The sequence below is a fragment of the Trichosurus vulpecula genome, chromosome 3, assembly GCF_011100635.1.
Source record: "Trichosurus vulpecula isolate mTriVul1 chromosome 3, mTriVul1.pri, whole genome shotgun sequence".
In the NCBI taxonomy this organism is placed as follows: Eukaryota; Metazoa; Chordata; class Mammalia; order Diprotodontia; family Phalangeridae; genus Trichosurus; species Trichosurus vulpecula.
The window spans coordinates 129,417,647-129,439,803 of record NC_050575.1 but is presented as its reverse complement, the minus strand read 5'-3'; the positions used below and the strand labels follow the sequence as shown (position 1 = coordinate 129,439,803).

The 22,157-nt window shown below is 36.9% G+C and overlaps 1 protein-coding gene across 1 annotated transcript in view; it reads left to right on the top strand.

Moving 5' to 3' along the window:
* Positions 1-20,998, top strand: part of PPP6C (protein phosphatase 6 catalytic subunit) — a 40,711-nt gene extending 19,713 nt beyond the window's left edge. The window contains exons 2-7 of the mRNA XM_036750438.1: positions 18-113; positions 3,361-3,426; positions 4,933-5,074; positions 13,606-13,685; positions 16,401-16,610; positions 18,225-20,998. Of these exons, the coding sequence (XP_036606333.1) occupies positions 18-113; positions 3,361-3,426; positions 4,933-5,074; positions 13,606-13,685; positions 16,401-16,610; positions 18,225-18,473 (843 nt within the window). The 3' untranslated portion in view covers positions 18,474-20,998. The remainder of the gene's footprint in view (positions 1-17; positions 114-3,360; positions 3,427-4,932; positions 5,075-13,605; positions 13,686-16,400; positions 16,611-18,224) is intronic.
* The last annotated feature ends 1,159 nt before the right edge of the window (positions 20,999-22,157 follow it).

The following is a 22,157-nucleotide window of genomic DNA, read 5'->3' as shown; positions in this document are numbered from 1 at the left end:
TTTCTTCTTTTTCCTAGCGATTATGTGACTACGTTTGTGACCTCCTGTTGGAAGAGTCAAATGTTCAGCCAGTATCTACACCAGTCACAGTTTGTGGAGACATACACGGACAGGTAAAAATTCCATGAGCAGATGTTTAGCTTTTGTACTGTCCGTGTGTGTTTCTACTCGTTCTGCAAATTTTGACACGTAGCAGCTTCTGGTTGTCTAGGTTGCCTCAATTACTGTGATTTCCTGAGTCATTGTTACGGTGAGTAAATGAGTAGTGAGAGGGTCATCCCTTTGGGATATTGAAGTTTAGAATTGGAAAATGACTAGAAAGAAAAATCTCTCACTGGCCCTGAAGGAGAAATCATAGGATTTAGAGCCGTAATGGAATTTAAGAATTGTCTGGTTTAATCATTTTATTTTGTTTTGAGGAACCAGGTGAATCGACTTATCCAGTGAGTCACAAAGACAGTGTTTATTATTGTAATTCACGTTTATATAGTTTGTTAAGGTTCACAAACCTTTTTTCCTTCACATCAATCCTATGAGATAGTAACATTATTATCATTTTAAAGATGAGGCTCAGAACTAGCAAGTGAGAGTCAGGGAAATGTGTAGGTCTTCTGAATCCTAGTTTAATGCTCTTTCCACTATATCACATCTTCAAAAGAACTATAATATAAAGTCATCTTAATTGCCTTTTATTAACTTGAGATTTGGTTCTAAGTACTGTTTTCCCTTATTAATTACTGAAACTTTTAAAAATCCTGTAGTTTTGTTAGTGAGAATAAATGTGGAATAACTGTCCTAAACAAAAGGTTTTAGCTCACAGTGCCTAACCTAGAGGGTCAGGTTTAGAAATCTTCAGTCTCCTCATTTATTTGCTGAACTGGAATAATAGAATATTCTAGTTAGAATAGACAGTTGAGATCATCTGTATAGTATAAAGAGCTCTGGACTGGGATTTAGGAAACTTGTTTTTGAGTTGCCACTTTGTCATTAACTTTTTTTGGAGGTGTGGGTACAAGTGAGTCTCTCTATCTCACTCAAACTGGAAGTGTAGCAGCCGTTCACAGGCCCAACCCTACTGCCCATTGGCCAAGAAGCTTTGACCTGCTCAATTTGGGGCCGGTTCATCCCTCCTTGGACAAGCTGGTGGCCTTCTAGCCTCTTTTCAATGGCTCACTATATTAGTGCCAGACTTAGTTGTGTACACCTGATTGACTTTAGCCCAGAACTGAAGTGATCCACCAGCCTCCTTTTCTTCAGTAGCAGGGACTACAGTTGGGTGTCTACCTGGCTGCCATTATCTTATAAAGTGACCTTAGACATATCACTTCTCCTGATTTTCCTCTATTGTCAAATGCATGGATTGATCTGGGTGATCTTGAAGATCTCCTCCAGCCCTAACGTTACACGATTCTGTCATCTAGTCTTACTGTCATTTCATAGATGATGACATGGAGACCCATAAAGGTTTAGTGACTTGCCAAAGGCCACAGAATTAGTAAATAAGTGGCAGAGTTGAAATTTCACTAATCTGATTTAAGAGTATTTGGGGAAATTAATTGCTGACTTTTAAGCACAACTATTTGGAAATAACATTTTGAGAGAGAATTGAAGGGCTATTTCTGACTTTGGGAAAAACGGAGTTGAAAGCAGACCCACCCATAGTTGTTTATTGAATAAATGCTATTTGTATGTGTCAGGCTATGTAGGGATACAAAAAAATATATGACATGTCCTACTTCTTATTTGTATAGGATTTTGGGAGTCAAAGTATTAGAGTTTAAGCTAAGTTGATAATTGACCTTGTAACATGTTGAAGATAATGTTTCTTGAATAAATCCTTGAGATGATTTTGTTTGAGTGGCCTATTTATTAGGTTTTTAATAAATTTTATGAATGAATGAGTTTAACCCTCATAAAAGTCTTTAATCTGTGGTCTGGTCCTACATTCTACATTGCCATCTTCCTGTTACACATTTTGAATCTTATGTTCCATCAACATCGCAGACTCAGCATGTCTAAAATAGAATTCCTCATCTATCCCTCCAAAACCTACTCCACTTAGTAATATCCCTATTTTTATCAGGGGCGTAGCCATGTTTCCCATCACACTAGTTTGTAGTCTTGGAGTCATCATAGACTCTTCATACTTTTTTCCTTTCAAGGTCCAGTCATTTAATCAACCTACCTCTATTTACATACCTGCCACCCTATTTCAGGACCTCATCAACTTTCTCTGTATTATTGTGGTAGTATCCTCATCACCTTGTATCATATCTTTCCCATTTCAATCCATTCTTCTCTACACAGCTGCCAGAATAATAGTCCTAAAATATGAGTCTTACCATGCCATTGCCTAGCTCAAAAAAATTCAGGGACTCTCTTCTGCCTCTACATTAAAATATAAACGCCTTTGTTTGACATTTGCAATCCTTCACAGTCTGGCTTTAGCCTACTTTTGTAGGCTCATCACATATTATTCCCCTCTACACACCCTGTGTTCCAGCCCAGCTGACTTACTTGGTTTTGCTAGTGTGTGATATTTTATCTTCTGTTTCTATGCTTTTGCACAGGCTGCCACCTCATGCATAGATTGCACTTTTCCATTACCTCCAATTCTTAGCATGCCTTCTCTCCCTTCGAAGCTCAGCTCAAATGCAGCCGTCTACATGAAACCTTCCTTGATCCTCTAGCAGCTAGTGCCCTACTCCCATAACTTTTTTTTAAAACCTCTTTATGTACTTTGCATTTAATTGTGTGTTTTCTTTCACTCATAAAATGTAAACTCCTTGAGGGCAGAGACTGATATGTTTTTTCTTTTGTCTCCCTAGTCCCTAGCACAGTGCTGCTGTATAGTGTTTACCTAATAAATGCTTGTTGGCTTATTAATTGATATTTGAATTCCATTTGAGGCTTTGAGATTTTCTTAATTGTTAGAAGATAGAAACTTGGATGCTTTAAGGTTCCAGCCTGTTAAAGATCTAGTAGTAATTGTAATATTATGTGTTAGTAGTAGTAGTGATCTTTAAGTCAGTAGTAATGGTTTTTAGGAGCTCATTGCTGCCATCATTTTCTTGCTACTTCATTTTTAATATTATGTGTGGAAATTCTTAGGCTCTCCTTAGTCAGAAGACCTGTGTACTTTGAATTCCTTATTATCTGCATGATCCTATGCAATCTGATTCTCTTGTTTGGGCCTCAATTCTTTTGTAAAATGTGGGAATCGGACTGGATATCTCAAAGATTTTTCAATTGTAAATGCTATGAATTGCTTTTGTAGTTTTATATATTTTAATTACTGCTTTTATAACTTTGCTTGTTAGCAGGAATACATGATAGGGTTATCTTATTTTTCTTTTCTAGTTCTATGACCTTTGTGAACTCTTCAGAACTGGAGGTCAAGTTCCAGATACAAACTACATATTTATGGTATGTAAACACTGGTGATAAGTGGTTAGCTAAGTGTAAATGGGAGTGTTTTAGTCATTTATATGATTAACTGCCACGTGAGAGGTACTTATTCCTAGAGGAATAAACTTGTTCTGTTCCTAGGATCAAAGGGATGATCAGTGGTCAGAAACTATAGGGAAACATATTTTGCTTCCCTGTAAGGAAAAATCTTAAATCAATTCGAGCTGTCCAAAAGAGGAAACCTGAGAAGTTAGACAGTTCTCTGTCACTGGAATTCTTCAAGCAAGTGACTGGATGATCACTTGTTGGAAAGATTGAGCAGAGAATTCCTCCTTTTTCCGCTGACTTTCGACAAGATTCCCTTTGAGGTGCCTTTGAACTCAAAGATTTTTGAGTTTCCATCTTGATTTTTTAATGGTATAGGTCTACAGAGATATTCTGCAGAAAGTATTTTTGTTTCAGCATTTTTTGCTTTAAGGTGACAATTTACTTATTTTCTCTTTGTGATTCTAAAAATATTTCTGATGCTATGTTATTAGTAGGATGCATTTACTGTTTTCAGAGACCTAGAATTTTCCATTTAGAAGAGACATTAGAAATCATCTATTTTAATCTCCTTATATAGATGAGGAACTAAGACTGAGAAGTGAAGTGACTTGTTTAAAGTCACAAAGCCAGTTAGTGTCTGGTGTCCTGTCATTTTTCTTCCTGATTGTCATTTAAAATGAACTTTACAAAATTTTCATATGACAGGCTATTCCAATCTTGCAGACTTTTAGAGTACCTCCCTTTTAGTTGGTATACTACTCAGTAATTTAATGTTGTCCTAAGCAAAACTTAAGGGGGTTGTTAAATAGGGCAAAAATGCCAAATATATGATACTTGAAAAGGTATCAGGAGACTGAAAAATCAGGTTTTGAAATCATTTTAAGTGTATGTATTTGTCTTCCTTCATTTAAAAAATTTTGTCATTCTCTTTTGTTTTTGCATCTTCATTTCTGAATATATTTTCCCCTTTTCCATCCACTGTACCTCCCTTATAACAAAAAAGAAAGTAGTTGAGCAAAACCAACCAATACATCAGTTGAATCTGCTGTTATCTGCCAATGCAGTATTCCATGTCTGTATTACCCCACCTCTCCAGTGAAGGGAGGGAAGTGCTTCAAGAAGCCTCAGGGTCATTGTCGTTGACCTTCTCTACCAAATCGCTTATGACCCCTCCATGTCGTAGGAGACAGTTTGATGAGTTTCTGTAGGCAAAAATCGTGCTTACTTGATAGGTAACTGTCTAGTATGAGCTTCTTCCAGTTTAATTATGTTTTATGTTGATACCTGGAAGACAGACCTGCTGTTTTCTCACCTGGTCCATCTTGGGAGCCTTTCTAGAACATCTGCCTTGCTAACGTAGCTTTTAGGAATGTAGGATGACTTGGCACAGTGAAGCCGACTGAAGGAAAACTTTAGTAGATGATAGGATCATCCTGACTACTATGTTGCTAATACCTGTGTGCTTTTAATTTGCAGGGTGATTTTGTAGACAGAGGTTACTACAGTTTGGAGACCTTCACTTACCTTCTTGCACTAAAGGCTAAATGGCCTGATCGCATTACACTCTTACGAGGAAATCACGAGAGTAGACAGATAACACAGGTTTATGGATTTTATGGTAAGACTTTTCTCCCATCTCTTTTTGGTTTGTATTTTTCCCTTGAAAGTATATACTTTTCAACTTTCTATTTCCTCTACATTTAAAAAAAACACTTTCATCAGCTTCAAAATGTGAATGTTGTAATGTTTGTCAATAAATGTTAACTAATAAAATATTTCAGACTTGGCAGTATTGTTCATTTCAGGTGTATAGCTCACTAATTAAAAACAGAATTCTGTATCCTTTTCTGAAAGTGAAAATTTTCTTCATGTTTCTTGAAGAAAAGCTGTTGTGCTAATGAGAATCCCAGGAAAATTGTGCTGGAAGCCAGGGTCAGAAAAGTTGGACGTAAAAGTCTTCAATACTAGATTTCAGAGGAATTTTGTCTTTCAATGAGTTAGCTCTCTTCTAAGTAAATCATTATGTACTTTAAGCAGTAATAGAATCAACTGAACTTAACTTTACGGCTAATTTAACTTTGAAAGAAAACCTTTTAATCCATAAGATAGTATGTTGATGTGCAGACAGTATTGGATTCGGTATCAGAGGACCTGGGTTGGAAACCCAGTTCTGCTATTTAATACTTCTGTTACTTTGGGAAATTCACTTTCTCTCTCTGGGCCTCATTTTCTTCATCTCTAAAATTAAAGAGTGGGGTTGTCCTAGATAACCTTTAAAAGCCCTTTCTAGAACTAATTCCTTTGAGTGCTTCCCTTCTGTGCCTCTTTCCATCATTATTTTTTGTTCACTTTCCCCAATATTTGTGTGTATATTTTCCATTTATTTAATTCCAGATCATGTTTAAGCTCACTGAGCATTATTTCGTGTCTTTATTATTTCTTTTTATTTGAGTCAATGCAACAAGCATTTCATAAGGACTCCTGTATAGAAATCACTGTGCCTGTCCCCTTGTGGGAAATACAAAGTTTAGATAATACTTAGTCCTTGCCTTCTTGAGGCTTAAAGAAGACTTGACACATATAATGAGAATGATGACACACAATAATATGTAAGAATACATATCACTTGTAATGCTTTAGAAATGTGTATGCACATATGGGAGAGGGGTGCAAAAGGGAGAGGTTCTTTTAAAATATTCCATTATGCTTATTGTTCAGCTATTTCTCCATTGTAGAACACTTAAGGAATTTTCAACTTTATTGCAGATTCAAATAATGGTAAAAGAGATCATGATATCTTATTTGTCGTTGTGCTTTGCATATTTATTTAAGGAGAAGGGTATGAGAGCACAAAATTTATCATCTTGTTAAATGTCCATTCCCCTACCCCCCAATTCAACAGCCACCAGCAGTTGAAGCCATTTTTAAATGCAAATATTCCATCAGTTCTGATGTAAAATAGTGAATCTTTGAAAGACCTGATCTTATAACTATAAATATTGCAAGATATCAATGTGGTCAATTAAGACCTCAGCCCAATATAAAACAATTTTAAAAATTATTTTGTTTAATTTTTAAATAAGTTTTTATTGATGTATCCTGTTTTTTACTTCATCATAGTTATCCCACATTTCCCTTGCCTTCCCCCTCCTGGATACATCCCATATAACAAATAATGTTCTTTGAAAAGGAAAAAAAAATCACAGCTCATCAATACATTGAAAAAGTATGAAAACATGTGGAATGTTTAACACACGTGGACCTTCTACCTCCACGCAAAGGAGTGGGTTAAGGATATCTTTTTATATCTCTTCACTAGAGTTCTACTAGATCTTTATAATTTTGTTATTTATTTCTGTTTTTTTGATGTGAAGATCTTTCATTTACATTGTTATAGTCATTGTGTATATTGCTTTCTTGGCCTGACTCTGTATCAGTTCTTGTACATCTTTCCGTATTTCTCTGTATTCATCACCCATAATTTCTTATAGCACTATATATTATAGCAATATGTATTCCATTACATTCACATACCACAGTTTATTTAGCCATTCCCCAATCAATGGGCGTTTACTCTGTTCCATTTCTTTGCTGTCACAAAAAATGCTGCTGTAAATATTTTGGAATATATGTGAATTTTTTTCTTATCATTGGTTTCTTTGGTGTATGAGCCCAGTAATGAAGTCTCTGGGATAAAGGGTATGGGTAGACATTTTAGTTCCTTTATTTGCATGATTCCAAATTGCTTTCCAAAATGGTTGTGTCTTTTCACGCTACGTCCATAATGTATGAGTGTGGCCTCATTCTACAACTCCTCCAATATTATATATTGCTTTTTTTTTTGTCAATTTTGCAAAGTTTCAGAGTGTGAGGTGAAGCCTCAGAGTTGTTTATGATTTGCTTTTCTTGATTCCTAGTGATTTAGAGCATTTTTTTAATTCCATACTTTATTATTTAATATTTTTTAGTTTTCAGCATTGATTTCCACAAGATTTTGAGTTACAAATTTTCTCCCCATTTCTACCCTGCCCCCCATTCCAAGATGGCATATATTCTGATTGCCCCATTCCCCAGTCAGCCCTCCCTTCTGTCACCCCCACTACCCCCCCCGGTCCCTTTTCCCTTTACTTTCTTGTAGGGCAAGATAGATTTCTATGCCCCGTTGCCTGTATATCTTATTTCCCAGTTGCATGCAAAATACAACTTTTTCTTTTGAACATCTTCTTTTAAAACTTTGAATTCCAAATTCTCTTCCCACTTCCCTCTCCACTCATTCTCCCTAAGAAGGTAAGCAATTCAACATAGGCCACACATGTATCATTCATTATGCAAAACACTCTCATAAATAGTCATATTGTGAAAGACTGACTGTATTTTGCTCCATCCTATCCTGTCCCACCTTTATTCAGTTTTCTCCCTTGACCCTGTTCCTTTTCAAAAGTGTTTACTTTTGATTACTTCTTCCCCTATCTGCCCTCCTTTCTATTGTCCCCTCTTTCTTATCCCCTTCCTGCTACTTTCATGTGGGGTAAGATACCCAATTGAGTGTGTATGTTATTCCCTCCTCAAGTCAAATCCGATGAGAGCAAGATTCACTCATTCCCCATCATCTGCCCCCTCTTCCCTTCTAATGAACTGCTTTTTCATGCCACTTTTATGTGAGATAATTTACGCTATTCTATCTCTCCTTTTCTCCCTCTCTCAATATATTCCTCTCTCATCCCTTAATTTGATTTTATTTTTTTAGATATCCCTTCATATTGAACTCACTCTGTGCCCTCTGTGTGTGTGTGTGTGTGTGTGTGTGTGTGTGTGTGTGTGTATGTGTGCATGTATATATTCCCTTCAACTACCCTAATACTGAGAAAGGTCTCATGAATTACACATGTCATCTTTCTATGTAGGAATGTAAGCAAAACAGTTCCACTTTAGTAAGTCCCTTATGATTTCTCTTTCTTGTTTACCTTTCCATGCTTCTCTTGATTCTTGTATTTGAAAGTCAAATTTTCTATTCAGCTCTGGTCTTTTCATTGAGAAAGCTTGAAACTCCTCTATTTTATTGAAAGTACATATTTTGCCTTGGAACATTATACTCAGTTTTGCTGGGCAGGTGATTCTTGGTTTTAATCCTAAATTCTTTGACCTCCAGAATATCATATTCCAAGCCCTTGGATGCCTTAATGTGGAAACTGCTAGATCTTGTGTTACCCTGATTGTGTTTCCACAATACTCAAATTGTTTCTTTCTGGCTGCTTGTAGTATTTTCTCCTTGACCTGGGAACTCTGGAATTCAGCTACAATATTCCTAGTTTTTTGGGGGGGATCTTTTTGAGGAGGTGATCGGTGGATTCTTTCAATTTCTATTTTACCTTCTGGCTCTAGAATATCAGGGTAGTTTTCCTTGATAATTTCATGAAAGATGATGTCTAGGCTCTTTTTTTGATTATGGCTTTCAGTTAGTCCAATAATTTTAAAATTCTCTCTCCTGGATCTATTTTCCAGGTCAGTGGTTTTTCTAAGGAGATATTTCACATTGTCTTCCATTTTTTCATTCCTTTGTTTCTGTTTTATAATATCTTGATTTCTCATAAAGTCACACTAGCTCCCACTTGCTCCAATATAATTTTTAAGGTAGTATTTTCTTCAGTGGTCGTTTGGACCTTTTTTTCCATTTGGCTAATTCTGCCTTTCAAGGTATTCTTCTACTCATTGGCTTTTTGGACCTGTTTTGCCATTTGGGTTAGTCTATTTTTTAAGATGTTACTTTTTTAAGTATTTTTTTGGGTCTCCTTTAGCAAGTCATTGACTTGTTTTTCATGATTTTCTTGCGTCACTCTCATTTCTCTTCCCAGTTTTTCCTCTACTTCTCTTACTTGCTTTTCCAAATCCTTTTTGAGCTCTTCCATGGCCTAAGACCAATTCATATTTTTCTTGGAGGCTTTTGATGTAGGGTCTTTGACTTTGTTGACTTCTTCTGGCTGTATGTTTTGATCTTCTTTGTCACCAGAGAAAGATTCCAGAGTCTGAGTCTGCATCCTTTGTCACTGCCTGTTCATGTTCCCAGCCAACTACTTGACCCTTGAGCTTTTTGTAAAGGTATGACTGCTTGTAGAGTACTTTGTCCCAAGCTTAAGGTGCTGTGCTGCTGTTTTCAGAGCTACTTCTACACAGCAAATTCTGCCCCAGCAATCCTCCTCCTCCCCCGAGAACTGCCAACCCAGATGGTGACCCAGATCCAGGCAGACTCTGCATTCCCACTCTGATCTGCTGCTTAATTCTTTCCACAGGGTGGGCCTGGGGCTGGAAGCAACTGCCGCTGGAGCTCTGGAAGCAGCCCTAGAGCTGCACTACTTCCGCACCCCTGGGGCTAGGGCCCACCACGCGTTCGTTTCACTGTAGCAGTTTTCCCACTAACCTTCTCTGTTGTCTTTGGCGTTTGTGGGTTGAGAAGTCTGGTAACTGCCACAGCTAAGTGATTCAGGGCCCTACCACCTGGCTCCTGGTCTTGTTGGTCCTGGCACAGCCCACCCTGGGCTGTGCTCTGCTCTGCTCCCAGCTCCGTGCAATAGACCCTTTCCATTGATCACCCAGGCTTTCCTTGGGCTGGCTGCTTCCCTCTGCTATTTCGTGGGTTCCGTAGCACTAGAACTTGTTCGGAGTCATTTTTTACAGGTGTTCGGAGGGACCTGGGGGAGAGCTTAAGCAAGTCCTTGCTTTCCAGCTGCCATATTGGCTCTGCCCCCGATTTAGAGCATTTTTTCATGTGGTTGTGAATGCTTTGCTTTGCTGTCCTTCTTTTGAGAATTGTTTGTTCATATCCATTGGGGAATGACCACTAGTCACACTCACACATACACGCACACACACATTAATTGATTGGTTCTTTATATATCTTGGATACCACACTAAATCTGATAAAAAAGATTTTTTCCTATTCAGCCTTTTCCCCTCTTACCCCATGTGCATTCATTTTTGTCTGTGCAGAAGCTTTTCAGTTTCATATTATCAAAGTTTTCTATTTTATCTTTTGTAATTGCGTTTATCTATTGTTTGCTTAGTAACATATCTCCTGTGCAAAACTGTGAGAGATATATGATCTGCTTCTCTTCTCATTTTTGTGTAGTTTGATATTTAATATCAAGGTAGCATGTCCATTTAGACTGTATTGTGGAATATGTGTAATTGTTGGTTGTTAGCAGGCAATCACAACATAGGCAACTCTGAGAGACAAGTTTCGAGGACCCCTTGACATCCTTTAACTTGTCTGTCCTTAATTTCTGCCAGATTACTTTCTAGTTTTCTCAGCAGCATTTTTTTTAGATCAAATAAGGAGTTTTTCCCTAGATAATTTATATTTTCTACTTTATCAAATACTGCATTATTGAATTCTATCATTTCTGATTCTCTGTCTAGTCTGTTCTATTGATCTGTCTCTGTATTTTTAAATTAATGCCTGCTGGTTTTGATGACTGCTGCTGTATAATATAGTTTGAGGTTTGGAAGTGCTCTTCTCCCTTTATTCCTACTTCTTTTCATCATTTCTCTTGCTATTCTAGATCTTTTGTTTTTCCAAATGAATTTTATTATTTTTATCAAGTTCTACATAGTGTCCCCTTGGTAATTTGATTGTTATAGCATTAAAAGTGCAAATTAATTTTCATAGTACTGTCATTTTTATTATATTGGCCTAGCCATGAGCAGTGAATATTCCTCCAGTTGTTTAAGTTATTCTTTATTTCCTTAAGGAACACTTTATAATTGAATCTATATAAGTCTTTTGTGTGCTTTTATAGGTTGATCCTCAGATAGTCTATACATTTAATATCATAATATCTTACTGCTGGAATGGGCCTTAGGAATCATCTAGTCTAACCTCATTTTTTGGGGGGGGGTGCTTATTCAAGTTTTATTTCTTTTTTCCTCTCTATTTGGCTTTCCCCCCTGCTTTTCTTATTTAATATTTTATTTTTCCTCAGTTCCATGTAAAAACTATTTTTAACATTCCTTTTTAAAACTTTGAGTTCAAAATTCTCTCCTTTCCTCCCTCCCCACCCCTCCTCATTGAGAAGGCAAGCAATTCGATATAGGCTGTACATGTGTAGTCATGCAAAACATATCCATAATAGCCATGTTGTGAAAGAAAACATAGACAAGAAAAAAAACTCAAGAAAAACAAGGTAAAATAAAATGCTTCAATCTGTATTCAGACACTATCAGTTTTTTCTTTGGGGATGGATAGTGTTTTTCATCATAAGTCCTTCAGAGTTCTCTTGGATTGTTGTATTGCTAAGAAGAGCTAAATCATTCATGGCTAATGATCTTATAATATTGCTGTTACTTTGTACATAGTGCATTTCACTTTGCATCAGTCCATGCAAGTCTTTCCAGGTTTTTCTGAGAGTGTTCAGCTCATCATTTCTTATAGTACAACAGTGTTCCATCATAATCGCATACCACTACTTGTTCAGCCATTCCCTAATTGATGGGCATCCCTTCAACTTCTGATTCTTTGCCCCTAGAAAAGAGCTGCTATAAGTATTTTTGTACAAATAGGTCCTTTTCCTTTTTGTTTTTAAATCTCTTTGGTGATACAGACCTAGGAGTGGTATTGCTAGGTCAAAGGGTATGCATGGTTTTTATAGCCCTTTGGGCATAGTTCCAAATTGCTCTACAGAATGGTCCTATCAGTTCACAACTCCACCAACAGTACATTAAAGTCTCATTTTTCCCACATCCCCTCCAACATTTGTCATTTACCTTTTCTGTTCTGTCAGCCAATCTAATAGGTATGAGATAGTACCTCAGAATTGTTTTCATTTGCATTCCTCCAGCCAATAGTGAGTTGAGTATTTTTTCATATGGCTTTGATTACCTCATCTGAAAACTGATCATATGTTTTGATCATTTATCATTTGGGGAATGGCTCTTATTTTTATAAATTTTACTCACTTCTCTATGTGTTTGAGAAATGAGGCCTTTGTCAGGGAAACTTGCTTCAAAATTTTTTTCAGTTACTGTTACTAACTGTGTTTCCCTCCATCCTATTCCCCCCACCCCCTGCACTGTTTATTCTATTCTATATCTCCTTTCACCCTATCCCTCCTCAAAAGTGTTTTGCTTCTCACTACCCCCCTTCCCCAATCTGCCCTCCCTTTGTCACCCATCCCTCTCTTTCTCTTATCCCTTTCCCCTCCTACTTTCCTGTAGGGTAAGTAAGATAGATTTTTATATTTAATTAGTATGTATTTTATTCCCTCTTTAAGCCAGTTTTGATGAGAGTAAGGTTTACTCATTCCCCCTCACCTTTCCCCTCTTCCCCTCCACTGTGTAAAAGCTTTTTCTTGCCTCTTTTATGTAAGATAATTTACCCCATTCTGCCTCTCCCTTTCTCTTTCTCCCATTATGTTCCTCTCTCATCCCTTAATTTTTTTTAAGATATCATCCCTTCATATTCTCTGTGCCTTGTGTCTGCTCTAGAATTTGTTTAGTCTCATTTTTTAAAGGTATTTGGAAGGGTTTGGGGGAAAGTTCAGGTGAGTCCCTTCCCTTACTTTGCCATCTTGGTTCTGCCTCCACATCATTTTATAGATGAGAAACTTACCTGCCTAAGGTCACACAGAGAGAAAATGGCAGAGCTAATATTTGACTTTTCCCTTCTGATTTCAAATACGTTGCTTTGTCTATTACACCATGTCTTCCCAGAGCTGAGATGATAAAACAAAATGATAATGGAAATCTTAATTGCCAGTTCAAATAGCCTCTTTATACTACTTCTTAGGAATTTAGCCATACCTATAATTGAGAAGTGGTAATAAGTGATTTCTATATACATTTCTTGTTTAAAATAAATTAAAACATAGTGAGAGAATTAATATTTCTTTACCTCTAAATTTTTCAGTTATCCCAGCTCTTCTACATAATACACTAGACTAACGTTTGAAAATTTTAATCTTTTATGGGTTTTGAATAACCTTAGGAATCATCTATAATTGTGAAATGGTAGAGCTGAAAGGAACCAGATATTTTAGCTGGAAGGAACCTTAGAACATGGAATGCTGGAGTGAGGCATTTTATTGATTTTTATCTTTCAGTTCCAGAATTTAATCATTGATTTATAGAAAGATACTGATATTCTTATTTCTTTTGCAGATGAGTGCCAAACCAAATATGGGAATGCTAACGCTTGGAGATACTGTACCAAAGTCTTTGATATGCTCACAGTAGCAGCTGTAAGTTTATAAAAACACTTCTCTATTTTCCTTCTTAGGTCTCATAAATGTTAATTCACACTGCTTAATGTTAAATTATTTTATGGAGGACCATAAAGTTTGAAGAGACTTTAAAAGTTGCATGATCATAGAGATTTATAGAGAGAAGGGATCTTGAGGTCATCTAGTCATAGTAGCATATGTTTTGAGTTAGAAGATACAGATAAGGGAACAGACTTAGAGAGTGAAATTGATTGCCTATCCACGGTCTTGTAGCTGGTAAGTGTTAGAGATTAGATTTGAATTCAGGTCTTTCTTATTGCAAGTATAGCATTTTATTCATACCATGTCCCTATGCTGCAAATCTGGTTCCCTCATTTTAGAAATGTGAATATTGAGGATCAGAGTGGTTTATTGATTTACTTAGGCTTGCAGATAATAAATAGGAAAGCACATTTGAACCCAACGCCCTCTTCCTTCAACACTAGCACTTTTTTCATGCTGCCTCTTTAATTGTCCCTTCCTGGTACATAATTCCTTTTCTCTGATTGCACAGCATTTCACAGTTGGAAGAGATTTCAGAGGTCTATACCTAAATAAGAATCTGCTCTATAACATTAGATAAATGGTCATCTAATCTTAGTTGGGTGGAAGACCTTCACTGAAAGGCAGTCTCCTTAGTCAGCTAATTGCACTTTTGGTGAGCTCTCATTGTTAGGAATTCTTTCCTTCAAATCCAAATTTACCATTTTTGTAATTTCCGCTCCTTGTTCCTAGTTATGCCTTCAAGGGCTAAGTGGAACAAATCTAATTTTTCTAAATGTCAGTCCTTTAGATACTTGAAGATGGTTAAAATGCTTTCAACCTGCTTCCCAGGTCTTTTTTTCCCCTATACTAGACATTTGTATTTCCTTCACATAATCCTCATATAGTATAATCTCAAGGCCTTTCCTTCCTGGTTTTCTTCCTCTATATACTACGACATATCAGTGTCCTTCCTAAAATATATAATGCAGAACTGAATTTAGTACTCCAAATGAGATCTGAACCAGAGCAGAGTACCAGGTGACTATTACCTCCTCAGGCTTGGCCTATATACCTCTCTTAATGGAGCCTCAAAATGCATTAACTTTGTTGGCCACCATTGGAGACTGTTGTGTCATTTGAGTTTGTAGTCCGTTAAAATTCCTAGATAATTTTTTCAGAGAAATTCCAGTCTACCCACTTTACCCTGCTTTTGTACTTGAAAAATTGATTTTTTTTAACTCAACTGTGCAACTTTACATAATCCCTATTAAATGTCATCGTCTTAGAATGACGGTTACCATATCTGAAATGATATTCTTTCTTCCTGTCATACAGCATATTAACAATCTTCCTTATCTTTGTGTCAGTTGCACATTTGATAAGCAGTCATTATCAAAACATTTATCCAAGTTATTGGTAAAAATATTAAATATCATTGGAATAAACAGATTTTTGTTACACTCTAGTAGATACTGTCTTCCAAGTTATCATTGAACTACTAATCACTTTTCAGCAACCGCTCGGAAGCCATTTAACTACTCTTGTCTGTCCCGTATCTTTCTCTCTTTTCCATAAGAATAACATGAGAGACTTTGTCAAATGCATTGCTAAAATTTGTCACCTATATCTTCAGCATCCCCCAGTTTATAAGTTTAGTGATCCTGTCAGTAAAGGAAATGAGGTTAGTTTGGCACGACCCATTTTTGATAAAACTGTGCTGGCTCCTTGTTATCACTATTTACTTTTCTAGATACTCACTGGGAAATGTCTTCTATTAATGCAGATTGGCACCTGACAGTTGCCTGGGGGCCTTGAGAGATGCTCAGATTTGCCCAGGCTCACAAAGCTGTGTTGCCAGAAGTCCAGAGGTCATTCTATTTGGCATAGAAAACAACCAAAATAATTTCTCAGAGCTGCATTCTTGCTGTTGTTTGTTTTCCTGACCCTACCCACCCTGAGTGGAAGGAGGTCTTGTCCCTTTCTTTATTCACCTGTTTTCTTCAATATATCTTAAAGCAAAAACAGCAACATCGTGTTTTGTTGTCCTTCGCTGTTTCTTTGCCACTTTTAGCCCTTTCTGAGATTTCGCCCTCTTGAGACTACTCTTAGGGAATACATCTCACATGTACTTGTCTCTTAAATATCCAAATTGGTATTTTTTTTTCCTTAATCCTTCCTTTTCCCCATTGGAATTGCTTCTCTTTGGTGTCTTCAGAATTTTGTTCTTGAGTTTTTCCTTCTTGTACTAACTTCTCTTAATATAATTTAGACCCTGGAAACCTCCCTGCTCCTTTTACTTACCCTCTGACATCCGTGTACATGTTCTTGCTAAGTGGTCATCAAGCTTTGCAAGTACTTCAGTAATGATGAGCTCACTATCTTATCAGACAGCTTTTTAAATACTGTTTTAGCATGTTGCTTTTACTCCTTGAGTCCAGAGGAGCTAAGCAGTTTAAATCTTCTATTTCTTCTAAATGACAAGCCTTTAGATATTTGAAGAAACAAAAGTCATGTTTCCCTTAAGTCTTTTTGAATTCATGCTAAACATCTCCATTTCCTTTAATCGATCCTATTTTGTATGGTTTTGAGCCTCCTGATCAAAGTTGCAAGGTTGTTGATTTGATTACATTGGAGTCTTTCTGTAATCATAATCTTGAATCTTAGTTGAAAACATTTCACACTAAACTTTTTCTTCACATTTTTCTCCAGTTAATAGATGAGCAGATTTTATGCGTCCATGGTGGTCTCTCTCCAGACATCAAAACACTGGATCAAATTCGAACCATCGAAAGGAATCAGGAAATACCTCACAAAGGAGCATTTTGTGACTTGGTGTGGTCAGATCCTGAAGATGTGGATACTTGGGCAATCAGTCCGAGGGGAGCAGGTTGGCTTTTTGGAGCAAAGGTCACAAACGAGGTAAAAGTCATTCTTTATTAATGTAGCATAAATTGAATTAAAGAATTTTAGAACTAAAAGGGATCTTAGGATCATAGTTCCTTCCCTCTGTTGATTGTCTCCCATTTATTCTGTCTGTATCTTGTTTGTACATTGTCATTTGCATGTTGTCTCCCCCATTAGACTGTGAGTTCCCTGAGAGCTGGGACTCTCTTTTGCCTTTCTTTGTATCCTGGTGCTTAGCACAGTGCCTGGCATATAATAAGAGCTTAATAAATGTTTATTGACTGATTGACTTTTAGAGCTGAAGGGAACTGTAGCATATATAACATTCAAGGTGAAAGAGACCTTAAGAGATTCTTTAGTTTAGCTCCCTCATTTTTCAGAGGAAATAGATCAACAGAGGGCAAGTGACTTAGAGTCACAGTTAATAAGTGGCAGATCTGAGATCAAAAGCATAGATATCTGTGCCTCCTGGCTCTTTAGATTGGCCAGTTACTAATTGGTTGATCATAGAAATTATGACGTTATATTGGTGACTGTGGGTAGGTAAACTTTTGTTTAGCTGAGGAGAGTGGTAGAAGTAGCAATATACTTTATGCAGCATTTCCTAAAACTATGGGTTTTGACCCTACATGGGGTTGCAGAAAATTTGGTAATAGCAAAAGGTTTCTGAATGTACAATGTTCAAAAATTAATTAAAAAATCAAACGTGTAATGAATCTGAGGTATTTAGGGTATTGCTTACCCACCACTTCACTGCAGTCTTGATTCTGAACACAAAGCATGTGCGCTTTGCATTGCCCTGAAACATGAAAAGGGGTGGGGAGTGGAAAAAGTTTAAGAAGCCCTGATAGTGTTAAGAAACATTATCTAGTTGAATCCTTGGAGCTGCATTGGACTTGGAAGTTCTCGTATTCCCTTTGAACAGATGAGAAAATTCTTCCTAGTGATGAATTGACTTATTGACTGGATTCTGCCTTTTTCTGCTCATTCAGTGGCTTTTTGTAATAAATGATTTAAGCCTTAAAAATTGCTTTCCTCACAACAAATCTGAGAAGTAGGCAGTAGTGCAGGCTTTCTCTCTATGACCAGTTAGGAAACTGAGGGTCAGGGACCTCTCATTGAATTGCCAATGGTCATACCATCAACAGACATTTATTAAGTGCCTACTGTGTGCCAGACACTGAGCTAATTAAGCATTGAGGGTACAAGTAAAAAGAATGAAATGATCCCTACTTATATCATCATGATACCTGACATTTTTATGTATGGTTTAAGGCTTACAAATCACTTTACATTTACATTATCACATTTGAACATCTCAAACCACCCTTTTAGTCAGGCATTGCCAATATCATCACCTCTGATTTATATATGAAGAAATTTTGGCCCAGAGAAGGGAAGTGACTTGTCAAAAGTCACAGAGATTCTAAGTAACATATCTGACAACTGCTGGAGTTACTTGTAAATAAGACTTTTGAAGCTTGATTTCCTTATGGAGAGCTTACCTCTTTATGTAGAATTGAATAAGGATTTGCTAATTTAAATAGCCAAAGGTCTAATTCTCTGTGCACATTGCATTTTTATTCTCTGAATGTTTACAAGGCCTATATATATTTTTTAATATTGCAGTTTGTTCACATCAACAACTTAAAACTCATCTGCAGAGCACATCAACTGGTGCATGAAGGGTATAAATTTATGTTTGATGAAAAGCTGGTGACAGTATGGTCAGCTCCCAATTATTGCTACCGTTGTGGAAATATCGCCTCAATCATGGTCTTCAAAGATGTAAATACAAGAGAACCAAAGTTATTCCGGGCAGTTCCAGATTCAGAACGTGTAATTCCTCCTAGAACAACTACGCCGTATTTCCTTTGAGGCCTTCGCCCATCCTGCTGATCCCTTTTCCTACCCTCCCCCCGAATTCCTTGTATTTACCCCTCTACAGTATACTTTTTATTGAGCACTTTGCTGCTGAAATGCTGCCTCTTGCCTCCCCTCCCCCCTTTTTTGTTTTAAATTATCTAAATTTATTGTGTATTATGGTGTCTATAGCAATGTTTCTCTATTGATTTCCTCCCCATCCCATCCCCACCTTGGACTTATTTGCAAAGACTTTGAGAAATGTCTTAACATCCACACTGCTGCATGTAGTTCTTGCTTATTACTGGTTTGGGGGGAAACAGGACATTTTTCCTTTTTTTAACAAAGCAAATTGGAAAGAACAGACCACACCGAAATATTCCCCTCCTTTTGTATTGTTCAGCTTTTTTTTTTAAGTTTGGTAAGTTTTAAGAAATTTCAGCAGCAAAGTTTTATTCAGTGGGCACGATGGACTGTAAATGCCTTTGCGTTGTGTACACCTGTCCCAGCTGTAAACATTGTCCTTTGTTGGATGATATTTTAAGTGGCTATAAAATAAATTGGTCGAAAGGGCTGCCCTCTTTGTTGTTCTTTTAAATTCCAGGCAAAATGCAAATCCTGCTCCAGCTTATGACTTTGTACGTTAAAATAATTGTATCAATCTTTTTCAGATTTCCTTGTATTTTTTAATAAAAGAATCTTAAATGAAACCCAGCTAGGTTAAGTATTAGAAATTTCAACAACAACCTCCATTGTTAGCTTAAAGGTATACCTTGTTTTCCTAAGTAAGAATATCTTAACTCTTTGGTTATCAGGTTTAGAACTTGAATTGAAATTCAATGGTATTTATTTTTTAAAAATCACTAAACTGTGCCTAAAGAACATAACTGCCATATGATATTTTGGTTCTATCTTCTGTAGGTAGTATTGAAACATTTAATACTTGTAATGCTGATATATTAATTTGATACCAGTTAGTGGATTGAGATTAACTCAGTTTACAATCCATCCATGAGTACCATTAAGTAAAATCATGGTTTCTCTTGCTGTAACACTTGCCTTTCACCTTAAGAAAGCATTTTGATTTGGTTGCAACTGGAAAAGTGAAAAGAGTCAAGGCTTCTCATATATGTGAAATGTAAATCTCTAAAAACCTTGAAGCTTAAGAGGAAGACAAGTTGGAGCTTTCCTTAAAGTTCTATACCATGTTTGAGACTTTGTGTGAGTAGTCTGAACACCTACAGTGGTGTGATGATCACTTCTTAATATGCAACTGTCTGCTAACGAAGGACAAGTGTTCCAGCAGCCCATCTCAGAGCTGTGGGTGTGAGTCATGTTGGCTTTGACCATTTTGTGAACTATCTTGGTATTCCTTGACTGTGGTTCATTTTTGTCATTCCAGGAATCTTGTGAAGCCAGCCAATTTTAATAAAGCACTTTAGTATCTGTTCAGGTAGTTTTGAAAATCAGCTTTTCCCCTCTAGGTAAATAACCTCCAGGTCACCCTGAAATGCAATAAAAAAAAAATCACCGTAGCTAAAGTTCTCCTTGGCACATTGTTTTTCATGGACACTTTTGGTTTTGTGTTTGGGGAAATGAAGAGCACAATTCCCTTTGGATTTCAATTTTCTTCAATAATTGGAGATTCTGTTTTTCTTCCTCCTTCGCTTCACCCCTTCCCTAACAGTTTCCTTTGTGTAGCTTTTGATTATGTAGCTGTTATCAGAAAAAGAAGTGGCTTGGACACTTTTCTGCACACACTTGAACTAATGTCAGGTCAGTAGCTTTGTATTACTGACTTGGCCCCAGTTGAATTCAGGGGGAAAAAAGGTATTTTTGTCTTATGGGACTATCCGTAGTTGTGTATTTTACTAATTGTGGAACACTGGAAATTGATGATCTTTTGATATATGATGCAAATAACTCCTGTTTGTTTTGAACACCTCCTTATTACAGTATTTTTTTTCCGTTATAAATTGTATTGAATTGTTCAGCCTCTACTGCTTTTAAGTTGTACCAATAAAACTAGTTCTATCTAGTAGCCTGCCCTTCCCTCTGACACTTCTATTCCGATTTCGTTGTCATTGTTTAAATTCTCCCTCCAATGTGACTATTTCTTTTATGGGACTGCACTTGTATGTCACTGGGTAAGGCATATGCTAATGGTAATCCTGCATCCATTGCTCAATTGTGGACATGCCTAATTTCTTGTCAACAAAAGTGTAATAGCTTTTTGACAGAAAGAAAAAGGAACATTTCAGTTTACTCAGTTGCAAGGAAGAGTGAATGTATTAGACTTTTGTAAACTTAAGAAGGAATATTTGGACTCCATCTCATGAAAAAGGGCTATGTACTATATAGAACAATAAATGTCATTTGGTGTGGGAGCTAATTGACAGTCTTAATGTGTTTGTAGGCAGGAGGATCTGTTACTCCCTTTGTAGGTTGTATGTGAAATCATTTGTGTTGTATTAATGGGGGTGACTTATTTTTTACTTTTTTCAACATATTTGGTTTCTAATAAAATATCCTAGGCTGTAGTGAGCACTGTCTGCTTCTAATTGCCATCGACTCCCTTTTGCTGACACCCTATTATGTACTTTAACCCTTTAAGGCTTGATGATTTTCGCAGGAAAATCCTGCTACTGTAAGTGGATTAAACTGGGTGCAGTGGTAAGGGGCCTGGGTCCACAATACAGGTAGTATATAGCCTGCATCATCTCCTTATGTACCTGCATGCCTAGAAGTGATGGAAGACATCAGCCTCCTATGTGTTTTACACTAGCATCTCCCCCAGGCACTTGCAGTAGACAGTGGTGTTTCTGAAATAGTGTTGGCTGCTTTACAAGTTGTATCTGGGTGCTGCTGACTACCCTTCGAATTTTCCCTTTTATGAGGCTGGGCCAGTTTTCTTTTCTTGTCCTCTTTTTCAAATGGATGCTTGTATTGTGAAAGGATTTGGGACTATGCCTTTTTTCCAATTTGATTTATAACACAGAAACAGGATTCGTTTCCTGAAAACATCATTGGTAGGACTGCTCTCTGACAGCTTCTGGAAAATGGTGCACTTTGAATCAGAGACTGATTGCAAGACTCCTTGTTCTTTGTGTGATTGTTTTAAAATGTTGACGTTTGTAAAAACACCTTCAGCTCTTCAGATGAAAGGTGCTATTATTATGCCCTTTGTAAATGAAAAATAAAAAGCTTACAGGAAGTTTGTCAAGTAAGTATTTCATCCATTGCATGGTTTTTAGTAGCTGTATATGAAGAAAATCCTTCTGACAGTTGAAAAATGAAACCTATTTTCCTTCTCACCATCCTAGAATCCTGGAGTCATAAACTATTAGAGATATTAGATCATCTAAGCCAATCCTCTCATTTTACAAATGAAAAAACCAGTACTGTGAAATGAAGTGACTTGTCATGGCTAGGAAAGCGGGGCAGCTTGAATTTGAACCCAGAACTCCTGAATCAGAGTTTAGCCCTCTTGGTAGTTTACGGTGAGCAGAACTGAACTACTGCACTTTATTTGGATGATGTAGCTCCTAAAATTGCTCTCAGTAGATGGGGCACAAAGCTTTGCTTTGGCTTAGCTTGGGGTTGTTACAAAGTACTTTGTAGCATTCTTTTTCTAATTCCCTCAGCCCTGTCAGATGGTTAATAATAGTAATAATTGTGAACATGTTTTATAAAGTGCTT